General features: G+C 29.8%; 2 protein-coding genes across 5 annotated transcripts in view; one reads left to right on the top strand and one right to left on the bottom strand.

Annotated features, from left to right (window-relative positions):
• Window positions 1-22,785, bottom strand: part of lig (ubiquitin-associated protein-like lingerer) — a 498,059-nt gene that overhangs the window by 197,457 nt on the left and 277,817 nt on the right. The gene's annotated exons all lie outside the window — the stretch shown is intronic.
• The window catches only part of LOC145312838 (zwei Ig domain protein zig-8-like), a 52,456-nt gene continuing 38,300 nt past the window's right edge, over window positions 8,630-22,785 (top strand). The window contains exons 1-5 of the mRNA XM_080152076.1: window positions 8,630-8,706; window positions 8,921-9,016; window positions 9,515-9,597; window positions 13,633-13,700; window positions 16,724-16,791. Coding sequence (XP_080008202.1) covers window positions 9,546-9,597; window positions 13,633-13,700; window positions 16,724-16,791 — 188 coding nt within the window. The 5' untranslated portion in view covers window positions 8,630-8,706; window positions 8,921-9,016; window positions 9,515-9,545. The remainder of the gene's footprint in view (window positions 8,707-8,920; window positions 9,017-9,514; window positions 9,598-13,632; window positions 13,701-16,723; window positions 16,792-22,785) is intronic.

Raw genomic sequence — 22,785 nt, 5'->3', positions numbered from 1 at the left:
GACCGCTATGACTAGAAAAAATAATTTTCTCTAAAAATACACATGAACCACCAGAAAAAAATTTTATGTCTCTAACTGTAACAGGAGCCGATATAGAGGGGGGGGTCAATATGACCCCCCCCCCCCCCCCGATCTATTAAGGTGGGAATAGGGGCCCGATCTGTAAGGGTTAACAAGGTTTCTAACACAATCTTAGCCAATTTGGCATCAAAAAGAAAGACCTGGCAATCTTTAAGAACTAAAAAAAAGACAGAGCCGTCATGCCTCAAAGTTGGATGGGAATGTCTTTTTTATGTCAAATTGGCATAGATTGAGTTAGAAACCTTGTTAAGGTGTCTAAAGAAAGGTCTTTACATGTTCCATCAAAAACTTTGAACATTATGGGGTCTATCTCCAAGATTTGAAGTGCTTATGGTGGTTCAAATTGTGAGCGATCGGTTATTTTTTTAACACCCTTTAGATCTGACATGGATCTTGAAGCAATTAAGCAGGCCGTTTTGTACATGTTAAAAATTGGAAGATTTCATTAAATAAAAGTTATCGCAAATATACTTAGTAAATTATCGTTTTACAGCGTGTCCCATCTGCTAAACAGCCATACGCCAAATAAATGCATGCGTTCTTCGAGCATTGTCTTAAAACATAATTGTATTTATTAGTTCTAAAAAGATGCTGATTACTTTTTACAAGCATTGTGTATACCTTTTCTTGTATATAAAATTTCAAATAATGCAATTTCTTGTATTGTTACTTCTTTAAAATATCAATTAATGGAAAGCAAATGCTAATTCAGCTGCAGAGAAAAACAAACTGAACAACTATATCCATGAATAGCGAAGCCACACTGATCTAATAAAATTTTTAAAAATTGAGTTTTTTTACTTGTAACTAAAATCTTTGATAACTACTGAATCGATATAATCTTTCAGTTTATTCACGTAGGTTTTAGGCTATTTTTTTAGATAAAAGTCCTTGGATGACTTTTCCTTACCACTTCGAATACAGAGTTCAGAGATGCAATGGGTACAGCCAGAAGAAGAAAGTCCCCCAAAAATCAGCATGTTACGTAATAAAAACGAGGGATTATCCGTCTCTTTTTTAGGTGTTTTCTTTCCCACTCCTCCTCTCCTCATCCCTCATTTTTATGATGTCATTGAGAGACTTTCTTCGTTTTCTACAGCCGTTAGTTATTATTATATCATTATTAATAATAGCTAAGACTCATGTCTTGCATAACTGCTGAAAATATATGTGTATGTCTGTTGTTAGAGGAATGCCTTTCTTTTTAAACCATTGAATTAATATATGCATAAGTGAATAGTTCGGACAGACTGACATTAGTACGGAACATAATTAGTTAATGAGTAGCTGTGCCTCTAAAAACTGCAACAAAAAGGCGCATATTTTTACAATTCTGGGTTAATTTGTATAAAAAATGTTGAATAAAAAATGTGTGTAAACAATTTTAAATAGCTCCCACAGGAACTAAACAAAATTTATGTGGATAGCTAATACTTTCCTACAGGTAGAATATTTAAAAAAAAAACAAGGACAATTTTGTTACTTAGTAGCAACAAAAAATAATCTCAATACAGTAGAATTTAATAAATTTAAGTAGTAAAGAAAAGACGATTTTATACAACTCTTCTATTAGGCTCTAATTACGCAAATCAGTAATGCGATAGGATAGCTTATTGAAAAGAAATTATACATACGAGAGAATGATTGTTAGATATTATCTAAAATACAAAGTAGAATGATGTCTGTCTGTCCGTCCGTATGTCTTTCCGTCGTAGAATGATGTCTGTCCGTCCATCCATCCGCCTGTCTGTCTAATGGTCCTGTGGTTTCTTTCTTTATGAGATTTGCATAAGGACAGACGAATATATATATTTTGTAGAGAAGCTTCTTCTTTAAATTTTTTTGTTGTGTTTGTATATGCATTTGTAATGATAAGAATTAAATACAATTTTGTAAAGAGTACAATTTGTTTTTATTTAGCTTTTAGTTCTTTGTCTTATTACAACTTAACAAGAACGAACTAAGTGCTTTAAGGGAATGTCGTTATCAGTATACAAATAACAGCTATTAATTACTCATATAAAGAGGTTTTGCCCATAGTTCATAGAAAAACACCCTAGGTTATCTAACTTAATAACTAAGTTTTCTAAAAAGTTCTAAGAAAATGTCAAAAAAAATCTGCAAAAAGCAAAAAATATGCATCATTATAATGATGCTCTGTGTAAATGGCAATCCTTATATAAAAGTTACTGGATCTTTGTATGTCTGTATGTACCAAAGAATCTTACTAACTGCAAAACCGATATTTTTCTTCTATATAATTTAGCTTCTTATACATACCAGGTAGGTTTATAACTATTTGGGGGTGGGTACCATCAACCTACCAAGAAAAAACACCACTAGAAAAAAATTTCCCCCGCCCTCCCTCGCCCCCTCATAAATAATTTTTTATTCCCCTTTTTTAAAACCATCATCCACCCCTCAACACATCTAGAGGCCTCTAGCGGTTTAACACTATTTTATATAGAAACTATAAATCTTTTAATTTGATTTCACATACTTTGTTAAAGTCTACTTTACATTGTTTCAATTTTTAATATTTTTTGTTTAAAAATGTATTCGATCTAAAGTAAAAGTTTAGTTAAAAATAAGTATTTACATAAAACTTGAATAGAATTATTTCAAAATGTCAGAAAAACAATTTTTAAATTCAATTTTATAATTGATGTAATCTTTTTTGTACACATAATAATTAAAATTGGAACATTTAATTTTTTTTAGAAATATTATATCTTCCTTTATATTAAAGTAACAGGATATCTGTCTTACTGTCTGTGTCCTGGGAAAGTGTACCACCACCCCTTTAAAAGAAATCGACCCTAGAAAAAAATTAAATTCTTTCACCTTTTCTTTTTCAAATTAAAATTGAAAATGGTGGAGGCTAACTTATTTTGCCCCCAGAGCCTCTAGTCGCTCAGCAACTAGTTATCTATAATACAAAGTAGAACGATGTCTGTCTGTTTGTTTGGTCTGTTTGTTTGTTTGTAGCGAAGGATATCGCTAAACGCTGAACTGATCGGGTTCTCCTTTACAGGGTAGCTTCTCATAGGTCCCGGGAAGGTTTATAACTATTTTCTTGAGGGGTGGGACACCCCCAACTACCTCAAAAAATTAAAACTAAAATTAATTTTTTTTTTAGATTTATAGTTTTAATCTAAATTACGAAAAATTAGTTTGATTAAACCTCTTGAGGCAAAGCCCCTAGAGGCTAGGGGCGAAGCCGCTAGTAAATTATAAAATAGTCGTATTTTCCCCTCACTCCACTCTGGGGTCACCAGAATTAAATATTTCAATAAATCAGATTTTGTAAAGAAACTTTTATGGATTTAAGGCCGTGCTATTCAAATATTGATCATTAATCTAAACTTGTTGGCTTGTATTTTAACAAGGAGAAATATGTTGCGAGCATCAAAAAACTAACAATACTGTTAAGAAGCTCTGTGAGGACTGCAGTGATTACAATTTTTTGGAAACAGTCCGTCGGCTTTAAGGAAGAACTGACGAACACCTATTAAGAGAAAAACTTCATAAACGCTAAAGCAGAAGACGGACTTAAGGACGAATTGACGTGCGGACATTATATATTAAAAGAGTAGCTGTACTTTGAATAATATTGTGTAAAAAACTACTAAAATATTGTGTGTTGGTCAGAAACTGCATTCCTATCGAACTTTTTAAACACGAAGGATGAACTGAAGTACGAACATAATCTAGTTATAAAGTAGCTGCGCTACTAAAAATTTATCCTAAAGGCTGGGCTAAGTTTTTACTGGGGACAATTTTTCATTTCTCAGTGTTGGCCCTTATGTTACACACATATTTAGCAAGGAAAATTGTTTTACACTTGCAGGAAAAATATAAAATACTATCATTTGAAATTATTGCTACATTTTCTTAATAGATTGTAGTAATGGTGTAGCTACTCTGTGAAGAAGAACGCCTTTTTTTTGTAAAAGGAGTTATATTTAGTAAGAGGTATAAAAATATAAATTCAATGCGTTATAATGTTAGACAAGTTTCAAAGCAAAATTGTAAATACACCATCTAAATACCAGTGGTTACGATTCTAGAGGCCTCTAGGGTCACTCGAGCTGGGTATGGGGTTAAAATCAACCCCTGGCAGTTCTTAATGTTAGTTTTAGAAAGAAAAATTGAAAGAACAAAACAGCAATTTATCGTAGGTTGGTGGTAGACTTCCCATAAAAAGTTATGAACCTTCCCTAGACATATGAGGGGCAAAATTGTAAAGGAGAACAATATCGGTTCAGTGGTTAGCAAAATACTTCGGTACAGACAGACAGAGGGGCATCCTGTTACTATCATATATGGATAATAATAGACTTCAACGATTTATAAAAGATGCCAAATTATTAGAGAAATATGTGATTTACTGGGAGGGAGGGGACATTAGACTGTAAATTACAAAGGTTCCCAAAGTTTTAAAACCTAATTATCTTATTCTTAGGCTTAAAAACTTTTATTGAATTTTGATTGGTTGGTTCCAAATTAATCTTGAAACTTTTAATATACTGAAATATGATCTTTCTTTCTATGAATAATAATTACCAAATTTTAAAAATCCCCTTTCCGTATAAAAGATTAATATTTTCTTTTTAAATACAAAATATAAATCCTTGTAAAAGTAATAGAGCTATAAATTAAAATCATTTTAATCTTTTATCAAGAAAAGGAAAGGATCGCATTTCAAAGAATGATTAAAAAAATATGAGTTTTCAGAAGTATAGATAATCTGTAACTGTCTTTTAAAGGGTAATTTTTCGTCATAATAAGTAATTTATATAAAAAAAACAATTCAAAAATCAAATAAAAAACGCAAAATATATTTTTTTAGTGGTGGATTGAAAATGCATACACAAAATGTTATAATGCATTTTTACTTTCAATGAATAGTTATTTTATTCTAATCAACGCTACAATTAATTGGTAAAAAATAGATCCTAATATTATTAATTAATTCTAGAAAACAACTTAATTTATCTTTATTATTTTCCTTAGAAAAAATTAAGTTTGTTTTGTAAGCAATCATTAAATCATATCCTGTTATCTGAAGCTAAACTTCTCTACAATTCACGCCAGGCTACAATTGAATCAAGACAAAAGTAAGTGCTGAGCTCTGGGACCTATGTATGGTGAAATTCGACATAAAACCATGATGATTCCAGGTAAAACCAAAATATTTCAGCGGGATCTTTTTGAGAAAATTAGATTTAAAGATTTCAGGTTCAATTTTCACCCCCTATATATGATTTATTTAAGGCTTAATTTCCGTGACCTTAGCAAAGCAACTGATAAAAATAGCCAATTATTAACTCCCTTCAGGAGTTGTTTTATGAAGAACTTTATAAAAGCAAACTTGTTCAAAATTTTAAATAAATAAACTTTGCTTTTCTTGCCATGATTAAGCGTCAACTCCTAGGGGTTGAAAATTGAACTTGAAATTTTCAAATCTAATTTTCTCAAAAAGATCCCGCTGAAATATTTTGGTTTTACCTGGAATCATTATGGTTTTATGTCTAATTTCACCATATATAGGTCCCAGAGCTCGGCACTTACTTTTATCTTGATTCAATTGAAGCCTGGCGTGAATTGTCAATCATTTGCTCCATACGTTCTTAGATAATATATATTTTTTGCATCAAAGATAGCTTTATTTTTTTTATCTACGCCAATCAAACACTCTTTTGCTGTGCTATCTGTAGTGTCGACAGACGTTCAGACTTCCTGTTAATTATAGAATAGAAATGCTAATCTTACCATAGACAAACAATTCTTTGATTGCAATCACATTATTTGTTACTTATAAGCAAGTTATTATTATGTGTTGTATTTAATCAAACAGATAGCAATGAATAATTATATGTTATACCTATAGATTATAACCTATATAATCTAAACCCCAAGTACTAAGATTAATAGATTATAAACCTATATGATCTATACCCCAAGTAATGAGATTAATAACTTCTAGTTCAAGCCGAGGAAAGAGACCTTGCCAGTAGCAAGATCAAACCAAAACTGACTCTTTAAAACTGCTTTAAAAGATAGGTGTGCACTCTAGAAGCTGTGGCTAGCTCTAACTAGCATTATGAATCTAAACATCAATGCTGACTAATATATTTAATGGAGTGTAGCTCCCCTTAAACCCATATACTACATACCTTTGGAAATATGGTCCGTGTAAAACAGGATGTCTGTCTGTTTATACATCAGTTCGTATATCTCATATACAACTAGTGCCTAATTTAAACAAAAATTATGTTCAAAAGCGTTCCGAAAGAGGGCGCCAATAATTTTCTTAATATTAAAAAAGAGATGGTTTGCATCTCTCGAGGTTTAAACCCTCCCAGCAAACCCCTATAAAAACGCCACTATATTGGTTATTATAAATTTTGAAGGTCCACAAAAGAAGTCACCCCATCTATAAAATTTTCTTCCTTTTTTGGAAAATCAAAATAGGGGGCAAATCCCCTTGAGCTTAGAGGCGATGTCACTTATTACAAAAAACATAATATGGAATTATTTAAAAATGAAATGAAATTAATGTATATTTAATGGGTATTGTTTGTTTTTCAATTAGGCCCAGTTTAAACATGTCCCAAAAATTCCTACATCAAGTTTTCGGTAGAATCCCATCTTTTGAATCTGGACCACTTGTAACCCTCTTATAAGAAATCCTTTTAATCTATAGTATTGTTATTATATTAATGAACATAAGTATAATTATTAAAATATTGTTGGTAAATTTCTTGTCATATTACTTACATCAATACAATGTCAGCTCTTACTTTATTCAATGTAATGTAATGGTGCATATTAAGCGCCTTATTTGAAATAAATTAAAAAGAAGGATGGAAGGGGGTGGCAGGTGGTGGCAGGTGGTGGTTCTTGTTTATTTGCACCTCCGAGTAAAAGACAAACAAAGAGGTTAGGCATAAAAAATATTTTCAATTTACTTTAAAAATAAGGAAGGTGGTTATTAATATTCGACCGGCAATTTGTGTGAAGGCATCCATGAATATATTTAAAAAGAATCACGTACTATTGATTAAATAAGCTATCTAACAAAAAAATACCTTAATCCTCAAAAGTAACACCTTTTACCATTGCCAAAAACTGTTAAAACTTCACTGCCTAAAAACAAAAATTATACTTGATCAAATTATGCATGGGGGATTGTAGGTGGCTCACATGCAAACACAGGGATTCTGCCAGATTTTCCTTAACAAGAAACACGAATTGTAAAATAAAGGGATGGGCCAAACTAAACATTTCTCCCCACAGAAGTAGAGGGATAATACACCCAAAGACAAAAAAAATATTTCTTTTCTTCAATTAATATTTCAGCTTTTTTTAGTTTATTGTTCGTTTTTTACTTTAAGGATTCAACAATTAATTATAATACTTTTATTTAATAACATAGGCATTAGTACTAGTTATGTCTATCAGACAACATGCCATTTTATTGATTATAATTTGTATACAAGCATAACTGTGCATTTGTACATGATATACCTTTATTCTTGACTCCTTCACATTATATTGTAATGTATTATTGCATTATTAAGTTCTGAGGATAAGAGGTTAGATTTTTTAAAATTTTCGTAAACTTAATTATTTTAGTATAAAACCGCTACCATACAAGTCAAACTGCTATGGATTTGGTGATTATGTTGAACATTGGGTTACATTATAAGTTTATATACAAGAAAATAAAGGGACATTGCAATAAGTTAGTATTAAAAATATTTTTACTTGTGTTTTCCTTGAAGACTTTTTGCCTTATAAATTTAGTCAAACATACACACACACACACAGCCATTTCTTTATAAAATTTATACTTAAGAATTTTGAAAAATTATGATTTGAAATTATTACATCCTTGTTTAATTTATCCATTATATTTCCTTTTGTTGTGGTGGGGGGTTCATTGCGCAAGGGCGTTTGTTGTAAATGTAAATCTCTGTTACTTTTCACATGAGGCGGGAAGTCTGCAGAACCCTCCCCCCCTCCCCAAAATAATGTCCTCTTCTCACCACTTATGATTCGCGTACACCTTCTCTTTTAAAGTAATGAATGATTCCCCCCACCCCCTAGTTAGTTGACCGCTGAGATACCCACTGTTCACTGCTAAAATTCTGCAAAACAGTGTTGGGCTAGTGCTTCGACTCTATGTTAATTGTACAGAATGTGAAAGGGTTTATGAAATGTATGTATTCTACCGCAGATAGAGATACTTCATCCGAATAAAACTATTTTGCCACCATCTAGTTTTAATAAGAAAAAGCAAACGCGTTGATGTTTGTTTTCATAAAATTTTGAATTAATACTAAATAAATGGGTTGTAATTTTAAGGACAAAATATCCTTTTCTGATTTTTGTGTGTGTATTTATGTGTAAATATGTGTGCATGACAACTGTTAGAATTTAGCATCATACTTTTTCAAGTTGTTCAATTATTGTCAAGGTGAATTAGTGTTTTCAACTGAAATTTTAATTCTTAATTTTGAATAGAAATTATTTATTTTTCAGAATCTAATAGAGAGTGATTTTTTATTTAAATAAAATATAAATGATAAATAATTCTGATTTAAAGTGAAATTAAGGGTACAAAAGTTAGTTTAAATAGAAATCAAATTATTTGATTAAAACGTTTTCATGATTTTTAAATTGATAATTCCTATAGATTTCGTTATCTAAATTTAAAATTATTTTTCATTTATTCTTAAATAAAAGCAAAAAGGCTTGTTTATAAAAATTTACATTTATCTTAATTTAATGATTTATATTAAAAGCTATAAAAACATAATTCTTTTGTAAGGAGAAAAATAGAATAACATTTCATCAAAAACCCAATGAAAAGTATTATTGTGATAAAGTGAAAAAAGTGGTTTCTTAGCCACAAAAGCGTATCAAGGTTCACTCTAAAATTTATATAAAAACGATGACAACCTCTATAAGAGCGAAGCTCTAAAATCAGAAGGAAGGACAAGCAAAAAATAAATCTTATCTTCTGCTTATTAAGGTCTGACATTTTGTGTTAGAACTTAATAAGCAGAACATTAATTTGTAAGTCAAAACTAAATTTTACATAAATTTATTGCCGAATAGCATAAATACAGAATACTGTATAAGGAAATACTTTCATTTTTAGGATTTAATTAAAGACATACTTTGCTTATAATATTGGACCTTGTTGTCCTAGGAATCAGTATTCCAATAACTTGGATAATTGTATCATACATAAAGTTGTTGTAAAAAGTTAAACATCACACATAGTTATGAACATAAATAATCATGACAAAAATCTTAGTGGTGCCTACATAAAAAATTTAAAAAATACTCGTAGAAAAGATGGAAATAAATGGAGAGTTTTGCTATTTTATTCATTAAATTTACGAGTGTACAAATGTAGGTAGCTGGATCCTGATGAGTTCTATGGGGTTATGTTTTGTCTGCACTGGTGGATTTTCACCACAATTCTGCTTCAAATCATAGGTAAAGTATTAAAAGTATGGTTCACTTCACTTGTGAGCTTTAACCGACCGATCAAACTTTTCTGTAAAAACCAAAAGGGTAAAAGCCAAAGGCATCTTATTTAGAAACTTCTAAAGCATTGAGTAATACAGACAACCAATGTATGCTTACCTTAAATGTTTCACGTGTGCCATATATTATATTTTAAAGTTTTTTATATTTTTATTTATATTTTTTAAAAAATACACTATTCTAAGACGTGAAGATATATTTCGATTTTAGCAATCATTTTCAATTCATTTTGTCTAAAAAATATAGGTATGAGACATAAGATGACAGCAAATATGATCAAAGATATTAAACATACATTTATATACATAGAACAATGTCACAAATTATATTATAACCTTTTATACCCTTTTAACGTCTTCATAAAGTAAATTGGTGGTCTAAAATCAAAACCTGACAATAAGAATAAGTTTACAATTGCTGAAGTGGCTAATACTTTTTATTATTTTAATTGGTTAAAAATATAATAAAATGCTGCTGTGAAGTTAAATTGTTGTTAGTTAAAATTTAGATAATTAAAGTTTAATTTATCTTTAAAGATCTTCTATTTTAGGGTTAACAGTCATCTAGTAAATAGCATTGACTTCAATGAAAAATAGATAAAAATACATCCTATTACTTACTAAATGAAGCAGACCTAAAAATATTGTAATGTATGATTTGCCAATACAAACTTTATTGCAAACTTATGTTTTTGCATGGACTTTTACAAAATATATTTTGCATTATTCTATATGTAGTACATGTACCCATCTCCCCCCCCCCCCCTCCCATAAAAAAATCTAATATATATTTCAATTCGTTTGTTTCTATGCTAACTCCAATAAAAGAACAAGAAAAGACTAAAAGCGGTTGGGCCGCTATCAGCCTGAAAAGTTATTAGTTTTTTTAAAAGGGCTGGTGAAACTGCATAGGACAATTTTTTTCAATATATTTCCAACTTATATTCTAAATATTTTATAGTTTAAGCTGACTTAGAATTTATGTATTTACTAAAGATGACTCAGCTATATAAATAAAGTTAGAGAATAGAGGGATCAAGGGTACATGACTATATAGAACTATCGCAAAGACCTACCAACACAATCCCATTGCTCAAGAAATTTGACAGCTTAGACTCTAAAATGGCTGAGTTTTATACAGGGTTTTTCATTTTTAGAAACAATACCCTAACTATAAAATTTATTATGTATTTGTGTTTGTCCTTTATAGATAATGCATATATCTTAAAATTAATAAAGTCAAAAAAACAATTTTGGCGTTGTCAAAAAATTATAAAATCGTAAAAATCTGGATAATAATTTCATTACAAGCTGTCTTGAGTACAATTATTTCGGAAAGTAGAAATTATTTTCATTTTTTATAATAACAATATTAAAGTTCATGTTAACAACACTATAGATTTAATTTGTTTTTAAAAATATATTTCTTTCTTTAGGAGGCTTTAAAATCTTTATCTTAGTACTAGATAGATACCTTTCTTCCTTACAACTTTCCTTAATAGTTTAACTGTCCATAGCAATGTGAACTGAACCAGGGCGCATGTCTGTGTATATGTTGTATTTAGTAGCGAAGCTACTCTATAATTCACTTTGTCTATCCATCAGAAAGTCCGAATTTTTTTTCAATGAACTTGCAATTAAAATCAATCTGTATTTGCCTTTTATAAAAGGATTTTACATCCTAATAAATAAATGTAAATTATTTAAAATTGTAGCTCATTTATGACACTATACATGCTATACTCTGCTTTTACAGTTACCAAATGAATGTAATTATTTTAAATTCCTGAAAATCATAAAAATCTGTATACATTTTGAATATTTCATGAAATAAATCAACTGATTTTTAAAGACATATTTGTTAAATGTTGCTAAACTTGATATCATCATCCTTGTTAGAATGTACTATAGTATTTGAATAAAAAATGTATTATTATTTTTGGAAGCTAGCTTTTTAATAATTACGTTTAAATTCTGTTATATTTACTGATAATTATCATATAATAATTTTTTGCTTATTTTCAAGGTCTTACTATTCTAATTATATATACATTATTATGTTTAATAAGAAAATTCCGACATTCATCTTAGGTTATTTTTTTAAATAATTGCTATCTTTGAATTAAATATTCAAATAAAATTACACAGTACAAATAATAAAAAACAAGTTTTGCTTACAAAACACAATCAAATTAATGGAAACACTTTTGAAAAGATAGCATTGATTATAAATGATAAATATGCTCTAAATTTTTACAAAAACTAGGCAAAACATTTATTTTTTGTCGTTGATAACAATATCTTATTCTTATACTCATATTTACAAATAGTTTTACACTAAAATCTTTTGATTTAATTGTTTTAACTCTTGTACATTAGGTCACATGACTTTAATTAATAATAAAGGTCCCCCAAATCCTTATACCAAAATATATGGTGGTTTTGATTAATTAGTAAAGTTCCTTCAAATCTTATTCCAATGACAGCTTATGAGCTTTCTAGCAGCTAAGTGAGAAAGCAAAATTTCTATCAATAAACAACCTTCTGCAGCGTCAGGGGTCTTTGAAAAGGGATAATGGTTTCATAGCTATTTATCACTCTATATATATTACTTTAATGCTATATACCCTTTTTTAATGTACAATTTTATCATATATTTCTTATGTTTCATATATTTAAATGATGACTCATAGATATTTATCATAGTTGTAGGGGATATTACTATAAAACTATAGAGAGGCTACGCACTTCAAACTTTTATATTATGTGTACTGCTGTGTATGTGTATAACTCAGGGAGAAAGGATATGCCAGTGGATTAGAATTTTTTCTTACCTCAAATTTAGCCTTTCATACCTTGGAAATATTGGGGTAAAGAAGGGTTGTAGATTTGTTATCTTTTGCCTCCCTGGTTAGCAGAACCTACAATTATAACTGCAGGCTTAATTGAAATCAGAGCTTTGAAAACTAAGTTAAATGAAATTATTTAGAATTGTGTTGGGTTGGAATTTATTGCTTCTATATTGTAGTCAAGGATAAGGATCGATACTCCTAGGATTTATTGAGATAATGTATTTATGTATGTACTTCTTCTTTGTTACTTATTCATTACAAATTAAGACAGCTTTCCGCAAATATTGAAATGAAAAATTATAAGATAAAACAGTTTTGTTATCCCCGAGAGGATGAAGTTCCGGGGTAACAAAACTGGTATTTATTTCACGATTTTAATACTAGGGGAAAAACGATGCTCTACATGACTTTTCAGTATTGCTGAGAATTGGTTCTAATGAAAACAATACTTGAATGTCCTTTCTAATTCAACAAAAGGGTAGTTTTAGAGTAACACCCAAAAGAAAATTAACATTTTAATAGCAAGACTTTCAGGACGTCAGGAACAGGGTGTCAGTCTGTCTGTAGCGAAGGATCTTACTAACCGCTTGACTAGATCAGCTTTTGAAACCAACATCCAAAAATGGGTTATTTTTAAAACTAATATTGAAGGTGGAGGTATTCATCCCTCGGTTGCCCCTAGAGTCTTAGTGCCTAAGGGCGTTGATTTTTAGTAAAAGAGTATGTTTAGTACTTTTATTTACAAGTTATCCCTTTTTAGATAAAAAGATTCAAATTTAAAACCTGCATTAAATGACTTAAACCAATTAATCAATAATTATAAATATATGTCCTTCTGTTCCAACTGTGTATGTACTGTTTGTATGTATTATCTTTTATTCATTTATTTTAGTAGTATAGTATAGTATTCAACTTTTAATTCATTCCATCTTTTCGAGTTGTGTAATATTCTTATTTAATAATTAAATAATACTTGATTAGTGGTAATCTTATTTGAATTTTTAAACTGTTATTATATGTATTTTTCTAATCAATTGAAGACCTCCTCACATTTTTAGGTTCTTGTAAAAGTGAAAGAAATAATTAAACATAAGAAAAAAGTTTTTTCTTCAAAATTAAAATATTTTGTTTAGGTATTTGTGGAAATGTTGTCATGTTGCCTAAGATTAGTCCATCCTCTCGTACTCTTGTAAAAGTTCAGGTGAGAAGTAGTTTAGTTTTATAATCTATTAAATCCTTTTATAAAAGAAACAGGATGTCTATGGTGCATTATTTGCCAAGTAGACCACTTTTCTGCACTGCCTCTCCGATTTCGGTAATACTCTATATTTATGTCCGTTTGGTGATTCAAGGATGCTGGATGGCAAAAAATGGCAAAAAATGCCAAAAAATGCCAAAACAAGTTTCAGAGTCTCTGGATGTCTAGATATCTAGGTATCTATGAAGGTAGGAAACAAAAACCAAAAAAAAACATTTTTACAATTTTGAAAATTTTAAATTGAATCACCCAACGGAACAAAATATAGACAATTACCGAAATCGGATAGGTAGGACAGAAAAGTGTTCCACTTGGCAAATAATGCACCCTGTCCGTCTTTTTGATAACCCCTGCACCGATATGATTCTCATTTACACTTGATATTCTTATAGGTCAAGGAAAGGTTTATAGATATTTCATAGGAGTATATTTTCCCTAAGAGAAATCACGGGTATATTTCCTTTCGTAACAACGCCTCTTAAGGGGCGTTTCGTCGTATTTTCACAGTAGCTTTCCACCTATTTCTAGTTTATACCAGAAATCACCTTTATAAGAATAGCCAAATATATTCTAAAAGGCTTAACAGCTATTTTGTCCAATAAAATATCGGAAATTGTGCTGTAATCATTGTTTAAAATAAATTATATATAATTTAACAATAAACATAATTTAATCAGAACAGACTAAAACTTGCCCTGTACCAAGAAATAACTTACCCTAAAACTGTGAAACGATCACTCAATCTGTTTACGAAATCTTACTCATACTCAAAATACATTTTAGTGTAGGATAAAATAAAAAAAGTATTATGATTATAAAAAGTAATTATCTGCAAAAAGTATACAAGATAATATATCTAATGGTATAAAAAAAGTGCCTAGCTACATGCCATGGATCTAAAGATAGTTCAATAAAAGATAAAAAAGTTTTGGAAAACCACTAATAAGAGTATTTTCGCAGGAAGCGTAGCAACTCTATAATCGTTACCAAAAAGTCAATTTAAAACATGCTAATTTTTAACTTTATTGACAACAAATTTTTGTATGATATGATTATCCTATTCATCTGATTTTTGGAATATTGATTTCCATAACAATAACTTACAATGTTATTAGCGAAGCATTCCTGTAATCAAGTTCTAAATAAGTAAGTATATCCTTTCACAGTATCCTGTATTAAAACAGTTTTGCAAAACTTTACTTTCAGTTTTTTAGACTTATAATTTATATTTCGCTTATTCAGTTCCTACACTCTACATATGTTAATGTTCGTTTTTCCTACCGTTTCAGAGTTTCGCTTTTATGGATGTTGTCATAATTGATATAAAAAATACTCATTTTACGATTTACCTATTGCTTGCAGCCCTACCTACTTCCTAATTTTAATAAATGAATGTTGGCTTAATGATATATGAATCCACCCATCAAGCTAATTATATTAATCTTTCAATCTCTAATTAATGAAGGCTTAACTTGACTTCCTTCATGAGATCACAAATCTTTCCATATTGTGCCTAGAAAGGAAAAGAAAGCGGGGGAAAAAGTTTAAATATTTGACAAGTTTTTCCGAGTAAGGCTGAGCTGTTAGATCCGTTCAATAAGGGAGATTGATCTTTTAGGGGAAATGACTATCCCTCCCCAAATAGCTAAGAACCTGCCAGAAATTTATACTATCATTTTCTGAAAATTAGGAATAATTTCAAGTCAATCACACAGCTTTAGCTTTAACTTAAAAACGAACAATAAACTAAATTACAGTAATTCTTAGCTGGAAAGATAGATATTTTATGTTTATATGAAATAATTCAAGCAAAAATTATGTGATACCTTTTGTTACATATAAATTTTATGTGTGTGTCTGTTCATGTTGTTGAAAAAGTGTGTGCTATGGTATGGTGAATGAAATGAATATTATGCTTACATAGAGAAACTGCATAGGATTGGCATATAAGTGAAGTTTTTTTTGTTTAACTCAGAAGTGAAATACTTTACAGGTCTAATAAAACTGCATTTACCAACCAAATGTTGCCCCAATCTTAAAATTTTGTATAAAAAGCTGCATTTCACATCTTTTAACATTATTAATGGTTCAACAATTTCATTACATTTTCTTTTATGTTTAGTAGCAAAGCTACCTAATGATAAAGTTACAGTTTTAGTCCTTGTAATAATTTTATTATAATAAAAAAATATTTTAGATTAGCATTTTGTGTGATTTTTTTCCAATAATAAAACTGGTGTACATATTGCATAAGATGCACCATAAAACTGATTTTAACATTAATAAGTGATACAAAAGTACTTACATACATTTTCTATTTTTTAGAATTAGAATAGCGGGCTACTAATAAAATGGTTTGCTTGTTATATCCAATTTCATTTTAACTTGATGCAAAAATTAATTTTAAGTATTAATTTCAAAATTTGAATAGAATATAATTATTTAAGTGAGTTATAAAAGTAATTTTACTTTTAAACTAAAATAGAGAGAAAATTAAGAGCCCAAATATTATGGAAGTAAATGCATTCTTTTACATTTTTTTGTTTGTTTGTATAAAACAACATAAAAGATTTTTTTAAACATGAAAGATTATTTACACTTTAAATACATTTGAATGAATTAACTAATATTTAATATTTTGAGGAAAGGTTTTATGATATTCTGAGGGGAAATATGATCACTACCATTTGAGAAAAAGCGATACCACTCTCACTAAAAAGTATTTCCCTTCCGTTTAAAAACTTTTTAAATTTTATAATAACAAAAAATGCGTGAGGGTAATCCCCACTACACTACAAAAGTCTTTAGTTCACATTAGTTAAAAGTTTTAGATACTCTAAGGATCTAAATTTGCAGGATCATACCTGGAACCTGAACCTTTAGTGTTAATTATATACCTAATGTTATATGAAAAGCAGAATGATGTTGTAATGTGTACAGTACTGAATAATGTTTTTATTTATTAGGCTGGTGAAACTGCTTTACTACACTGCTATGTCCAGTTTGTTACTTATGAAGCTGTTACATGGATTAGGTAAAGTAATTTTTTTTTTAATTATTATCACCTAACCCAATAAAACCTAACCTAACCTAGAATAACCTTCAAAAAGCCATTTTAAAAATGCGACGAATCGCCCCTTAAGGGGCGTTGCCACGAAAGAGACTATTTCCGACTTTTAAAATTATTATACATAACTGAGAGCATTGGAATTTTTTTTAACATCTCCATTCTTGCAGGCCCAGGATCCCAATAAACCAGCATTTTAAGTGACCAACCTAATAAAATATTCTATAATATAAAACACAATATGAAATATAGTGTGTTCAATTCTTAGGCTAAATTAAGAAAAAACATATTAACAATTTACATATTTATATTTTCTTCATTAACAGAAAAAAAAACTCCTGTTTTTTTAAATGACTTACATAAACCTAAATTTATGTAGAAGTTTTGAACACTTACAAATTATCAAATAGTAGAGAGAGAGATGGAGAGAGAGAGATGGAGAGAGAAAGAGAGAGAGAGAGAGAGAGAGAGAGAGAGAGAGAGAGAGAGAGAGAGAGAGAGAGAGAGAGAGAGAGAGAGAGAGAGAGAAAGAGAGTGTCTTTTATCATTTAAAATGAAATCTAATCCAAATTTGAAATTATGGACTTCAGACTTGAAGTATCTTGGCAATAGATATTAGAAATGGATAACTTATTCATCAAAATTTTTAAAATGTTTTTTTTGTTATTTATCTGGCACCGTGGCGCCCAAGCTTTTAATTTAGGGAGGGGGGAGTAATCATTATATCATATAGGCAAGGGCGTCCAAGCTTTTTAAATTATTTTTCTTTTTGGAGGGGGGGTAAAAATTTAAACTTCAATTTTTTTTATGATATCATTACCAAGAGGGGAATATGGAATTATACATTACGTTTTTTAGAGTGTCAAAACCAAAATATATTATATTTCTGCTTTTATAAAAATGGATAAGATATTAGCTTGATGACATGTTAACACATCTAATTCTAATAATATCTATTTTTATCAGGGATCGGAAGCCTCACGTAAGCCGCGCATAAGCCTCAGTTTTAAACCTGCTTGTGAGCAGAAGAAAAAAATTTAAGAAAGAAGGATTGTCTTCTAAAGAGCCGTTTTATACATCCAGCTGAATTTTATAGTGATAAAATCACGATTTCACTGAGGCTTACACGCGGCTTACGTGAGGCTTCCGATCCCTGATTTTTATGGTTGAAATATTTTGAAGGAATTTGCGAGATTAATTTTACATTTTTGAGCTCCTAAGAAATTAGAAATTGGTGTGACGTGGAGAATTAATTGACTCACTGATAAAAATCTGCTGGTGTGGATGTTGCCGTTTTAGCTAGGATGTTAATCAACTTGCTTAGAAATTAAAAAAAAACAAGAGTTAAAAATGTGGTAAAAAGAAAATATGATACATTTAGATTAATTAAATAATATTTTTTGAAACTTTGACAAATTCTTATATACTAATCATACAAATTATAGATGATGAGTTTAAGAAATACCTATCCCATGCTAATGTTAAAATTATTCTTTGATAGAAATTGAATTTTCTCAATTATCAAAATTTTCCTTTAGAATTTCTCTTTCTCCTTACGGCAGCTTTGATTTTAGGGAAAAAATTACTAGGTGTCCAATTTGTTTAAAAAGTAGTTGAGATTTATAATAGACCCTCAATTACATGATTAGGAATTTAATATCAAAGTTGATTAAAATTAAGATTTTACATCAAGATAATTGTTTTTTTTTATGAACTGAACAGTCAACAAAAAAATATTTGTCAACAAAGTTATGGTTAACCTTTTCGACGTAGGATTATAAGTAGCTTATGGTGTCTATAAAAAAGACTTCATACATAACAATGACTAATGATAGGCCAGTATACATTTTAATTAACCAATGGTAAAGTGTATACTGGCCTATTATCAGTCATTGTATTGAGTCATTTTTTAAAGGCGCTATTAGTTGCTTTGTAGGATTTATATAAATTTGTAGCTAAAACTATTTCTTATTGGTAACTTAACCTCTCTGTCTGAAATTACCTTTGGAAAATATGTAGATTGAACTGAAAATTACTTTTTCGCATACTGTACAAAATTTCTTTTATTTTCCAGTTAAAATAAAACAAAGACTTTGTCATTTGTAATAAATTACGTCGATAAATTCTTTTGTAATTAAAATAAATGACAGAAAAGTGGATTGTTTGTAATGAAAACGTTTAAATATGTTTGTCAATAATCCTTATAATAAAGTAAAAGGATATTTTTTTAAAACTAAAAATTAGGTTATGGGGGGGAAGGGGGATCGCCGCCCCTTCCCCCTAAAATATTTTTTTTTAATTTAAAAAAATCTAAATTTAAAAAAAATAAGCCAATTAAAATTTTATAAATGGCTGAACTGATTGTTTGGCAAATTTCATTGAAGTTTTATTTATATTTTTGAGACTGGGTTAGATACCAACTAAAGGGGTACGAAAAAAAGTCTGTTGAATGGCTGATATTGAACAAAAAGTCGACAATTGCAGCGCGAATTCACAATACTTGATACATGCTGAACTGAAAAAGTCTTTAAGAAATACTATTTCTATTACATACAATTAGTACTTAAACAATAAAACAATCGAATTGCATCTAGGACTATTTTTCATCATGTTTAAATTTTAAAATTTTGTCTATTGCTTCGCTATTATCATATTAAATCCACTGTCATTCGTTGGCATTGTGAATTCAAAAATATTTATTTCATATAGTACTATTTAGTCCCTAATTCTTAAAAAAAACCTTTTTTTATAACCTACCACATAATGTTGTTTTTAGTAAAGTGACTAATTTAAACACAAAACAAGGGGAATCAATTCCATTTTCAGCTTAGCGAGATTTTAATTAAATGAATGCTATTTTAAAGAGAAAACTATGTAGTCAAATTAAAAAAAAAATCTGAAATACTTCAATTTTTATAAAAAGTAAAAGAAATGAATCTTCGGGTTTGTGTTTGTTAAAGTTTTTATATAAACGTATTTCTTCGGACTTACGAATGCACTAAAATCATTTACTAGCTTTGCTGCGAAAAAGCTACGGTTTAAGTAAGAATCTACACTTATTTCTAGACAATTGCATTTGCGCTATTTAAATTAGATTTAACAGATTTGGGCTACCTTTTATGCAACAAAGATTCTCTATGAATGAAGACAAAGTTTATGTAATATTGTCAGTACTTCTTGAAGATATTGTATTAAATAAAAATTCTTGTTTTGTCAAAAAAGTCACTTTTACCAAAAAGGAAAAATGTAATAACCTTTTATTAAAAGAATTTATGTTAAATTTAAATAAATCTTATACATGAGTTCTGCGCTAGTTATATAAATACTTTTTCTTGTTTTTGAGTTTACAGTCTAACTACATGTCTAATTGAATTCTAATTGTTGACAACCGCGCCTGGCCGCAAATTTAAATTCAACGGCAGCAGCCATGGTGACTTAGTCTGAATGAGTTTGCAAGTTGCTACGCCGTAATCTTATTATAAGAAGCCTCCCTTGCAGCATTTGGTGTCTCAAACTATCCGCGTACTGTACTTGCGGCTGTATGCGGATTAAGGTACCGAGCACTACAATTTGTACACAAATAAAAAGTTGTATAAAAGCATTCAAAAAAGAAGGCTTCAAAATTTCTTAGTTTTGCATTATCTGTAATCTATTCTAAAGCCTCAATTTTTTCTCATAAGAACAAATCATTTATATGTATAACTTGAACATATTTATCTTTCATCAACATATCCTTGTTTAGAATTTTATCCTATATTCTTGTTCAAGCATTCCTTGTTCCCTCAGTAAAACAAAACGCATTCCAATCATACCGTTGAAAACATTATAGAATTTAAACTACATGAAATTGTCATTTTTATGTGTATCTGCTTCATACAATGTTTTCAGTATTTGTAAAAAAAATATTTAATATGCAAATTACAAATCAAACATTTTTTTAAAAAAATGCATCAAAAATATTGTTCAAACTTTTCGCAACCCTACATTGGAAATTTTATATATCTGTTGAATTTGATACCTTTTAGATTAAAAGTTTATGTCGACTAGATAGCTTTAATAAAAATGGTCATGAATGAAAGACGAGTTTGATTACTTTATACTTTGTACAGAACAACCATAAAGAATAATATCATAGATCAACATTATTTCATACATAGATAACAAAAATTGGTGGTTTTCAAGATCTTAACCCTTAACGGTCGGGGGGGGGGGGCGTTGAACGCCCCCCCCTCCGGTTTTTTCTATCTCATTTTCTGTGTGTGAAAGATGAAGAGCCCAAACTGCTTGACTTTTTAAGTATGGGTATGACACATAACTGAGAGTTGGAATTTTTTGAATATCTCCATCCTGGCGGGCACAGGATGCCAGCAAACCTGGCAGGGTCATCCAGGTAAAGAGCAAAAATATTTTTTTGACTAAAACAAAGCATTTTATCATACCAAAATACTAAAAAATCCTCTAGTAGTACATCCTTATATGAAATACAGGTGTTCAAGTCACTTTCAGGTTCCAGGTATGATCCTGCAGGTCCTGATCCTCCAGGTCTCCAGAAATCTTTAAAAGGCTCCTGTGGCCGCAATTTTTGACTTAGAGACTTCAAATTTTAAACTTAAGCTTTTCTTAGATGTCTACATAACATATTAAAATTTCATGAAGATCCGCCGCCGTTTTCCCGCCGACCGCCGACTGCGGCGGCTGGCAGCTGCCAAGTACAGCTGCGGCCGCTGAAATTTATATTTTGATATTTCTAATGTAAAATTTACATAAAGATAAACATTTTCTGGAAAAAAAATTTTCTTCTAGCTTTAAAAATAAGAAAATTACAGCCGTTTGAAATTTTTAAGTAAAAAAGGACCTAAAAACAAAGGTTGTTAAATAAAAGGGTGAAGGAAGCGAAAATTGACTTAGACTTATAAAAGGTCGGAAATTCATTATCAAACAGAGGACTTGCACAAAAAAATTTAGCCCTCTAGCTCTAATAGGAACTGAGATAATAAGGGGGGGCGTTGAACGCCCCCCCCCCCGACTGATTAAGGTGCGGCAAGGGGCCCGACTGTAAAGGGGTAATGTGGAAAAAAAACTTTATATGATTCTAGCGGATGCGACCCAAGTACTAAGGGGCTCTGAACTAAAAAATCCCTAAATTTAAGAAACCAAAATGCTAATAATATAATTGTCGTATTCATTCGAATCCGGTGGATAGAAACCGGTTCTCATCCATACGAAAAAACTATGTCTAGCATCGTATTATATCCAGCTTTCTACGAATATAAAAATGTACAATCATAAGATTAAAACCAGTTTTTTTTAGCCGGTGCCTTCGGCACCTCGGTGCTAAAAAATGGTTTTAATCTTATAATTGTACATTCTATATTCGCAGAAAGCCGTTTATAATACGATGCGAGAAATAACTATTCCAGGATTGTTTCAAAACCGATTAATTAGAACTGTTTCTCAGCCATGCTAAAAAATTATGTAAAACATCGAGTTATAGACATTTCCAAGACTATTTAAATAAAACCATTAACTTTGTTAAACTTGGCTAGCCTCGGGGCTAAAAAAATGGTTTTTATTTTATAATTTTTAATTTCAATATCCGCGGAAAGCTGTTAATAATACGGTACGATAAATAACCATTTTTCTACAACTCTATCCCAATATTCATAATTATTCTATAAAAAGATTAATCTGTTTATAATTCTGAGTAAAAAAGATATAGGAAAAACATTTGATAAAAAATTGTCTTAGGTCGTTCATCTCTGCTCTTTTGTAGTTTTTATTTAGGAAGCGCAGATATTACATAACACGGTTTTATATGTAAGACCTCTTGATAGAGGGCTTGTAGCTAAACTTAAAGCTGAATGGTAAATTGTAATAAGGGAAAATTTAATATTAATTTAAAAATAAAATTAAACTCAAGTTAAAAATATAAAAAAATAAATTTCATGCGTTTTTAATTCT

The sequence above is a fragment of the Acartia tonsa genome, chromosome 2, assembly GCF_053477335.1.
Source record: "Acartia tonsa isolate MP-2025a chromosome 2, ASM5347733v1, whole genome shotgun sequence".
Classification (NCBI taxonomy): domain Eukaryota; kingdom Metazoa; phylum Arthropoda; class Copepoda; order Calanoida; family Acartiidae; genus Acartia; species Acartia tonsa.
This window is presented reverse-complemented; position numbering and strand designations above follow the sequence as displayed.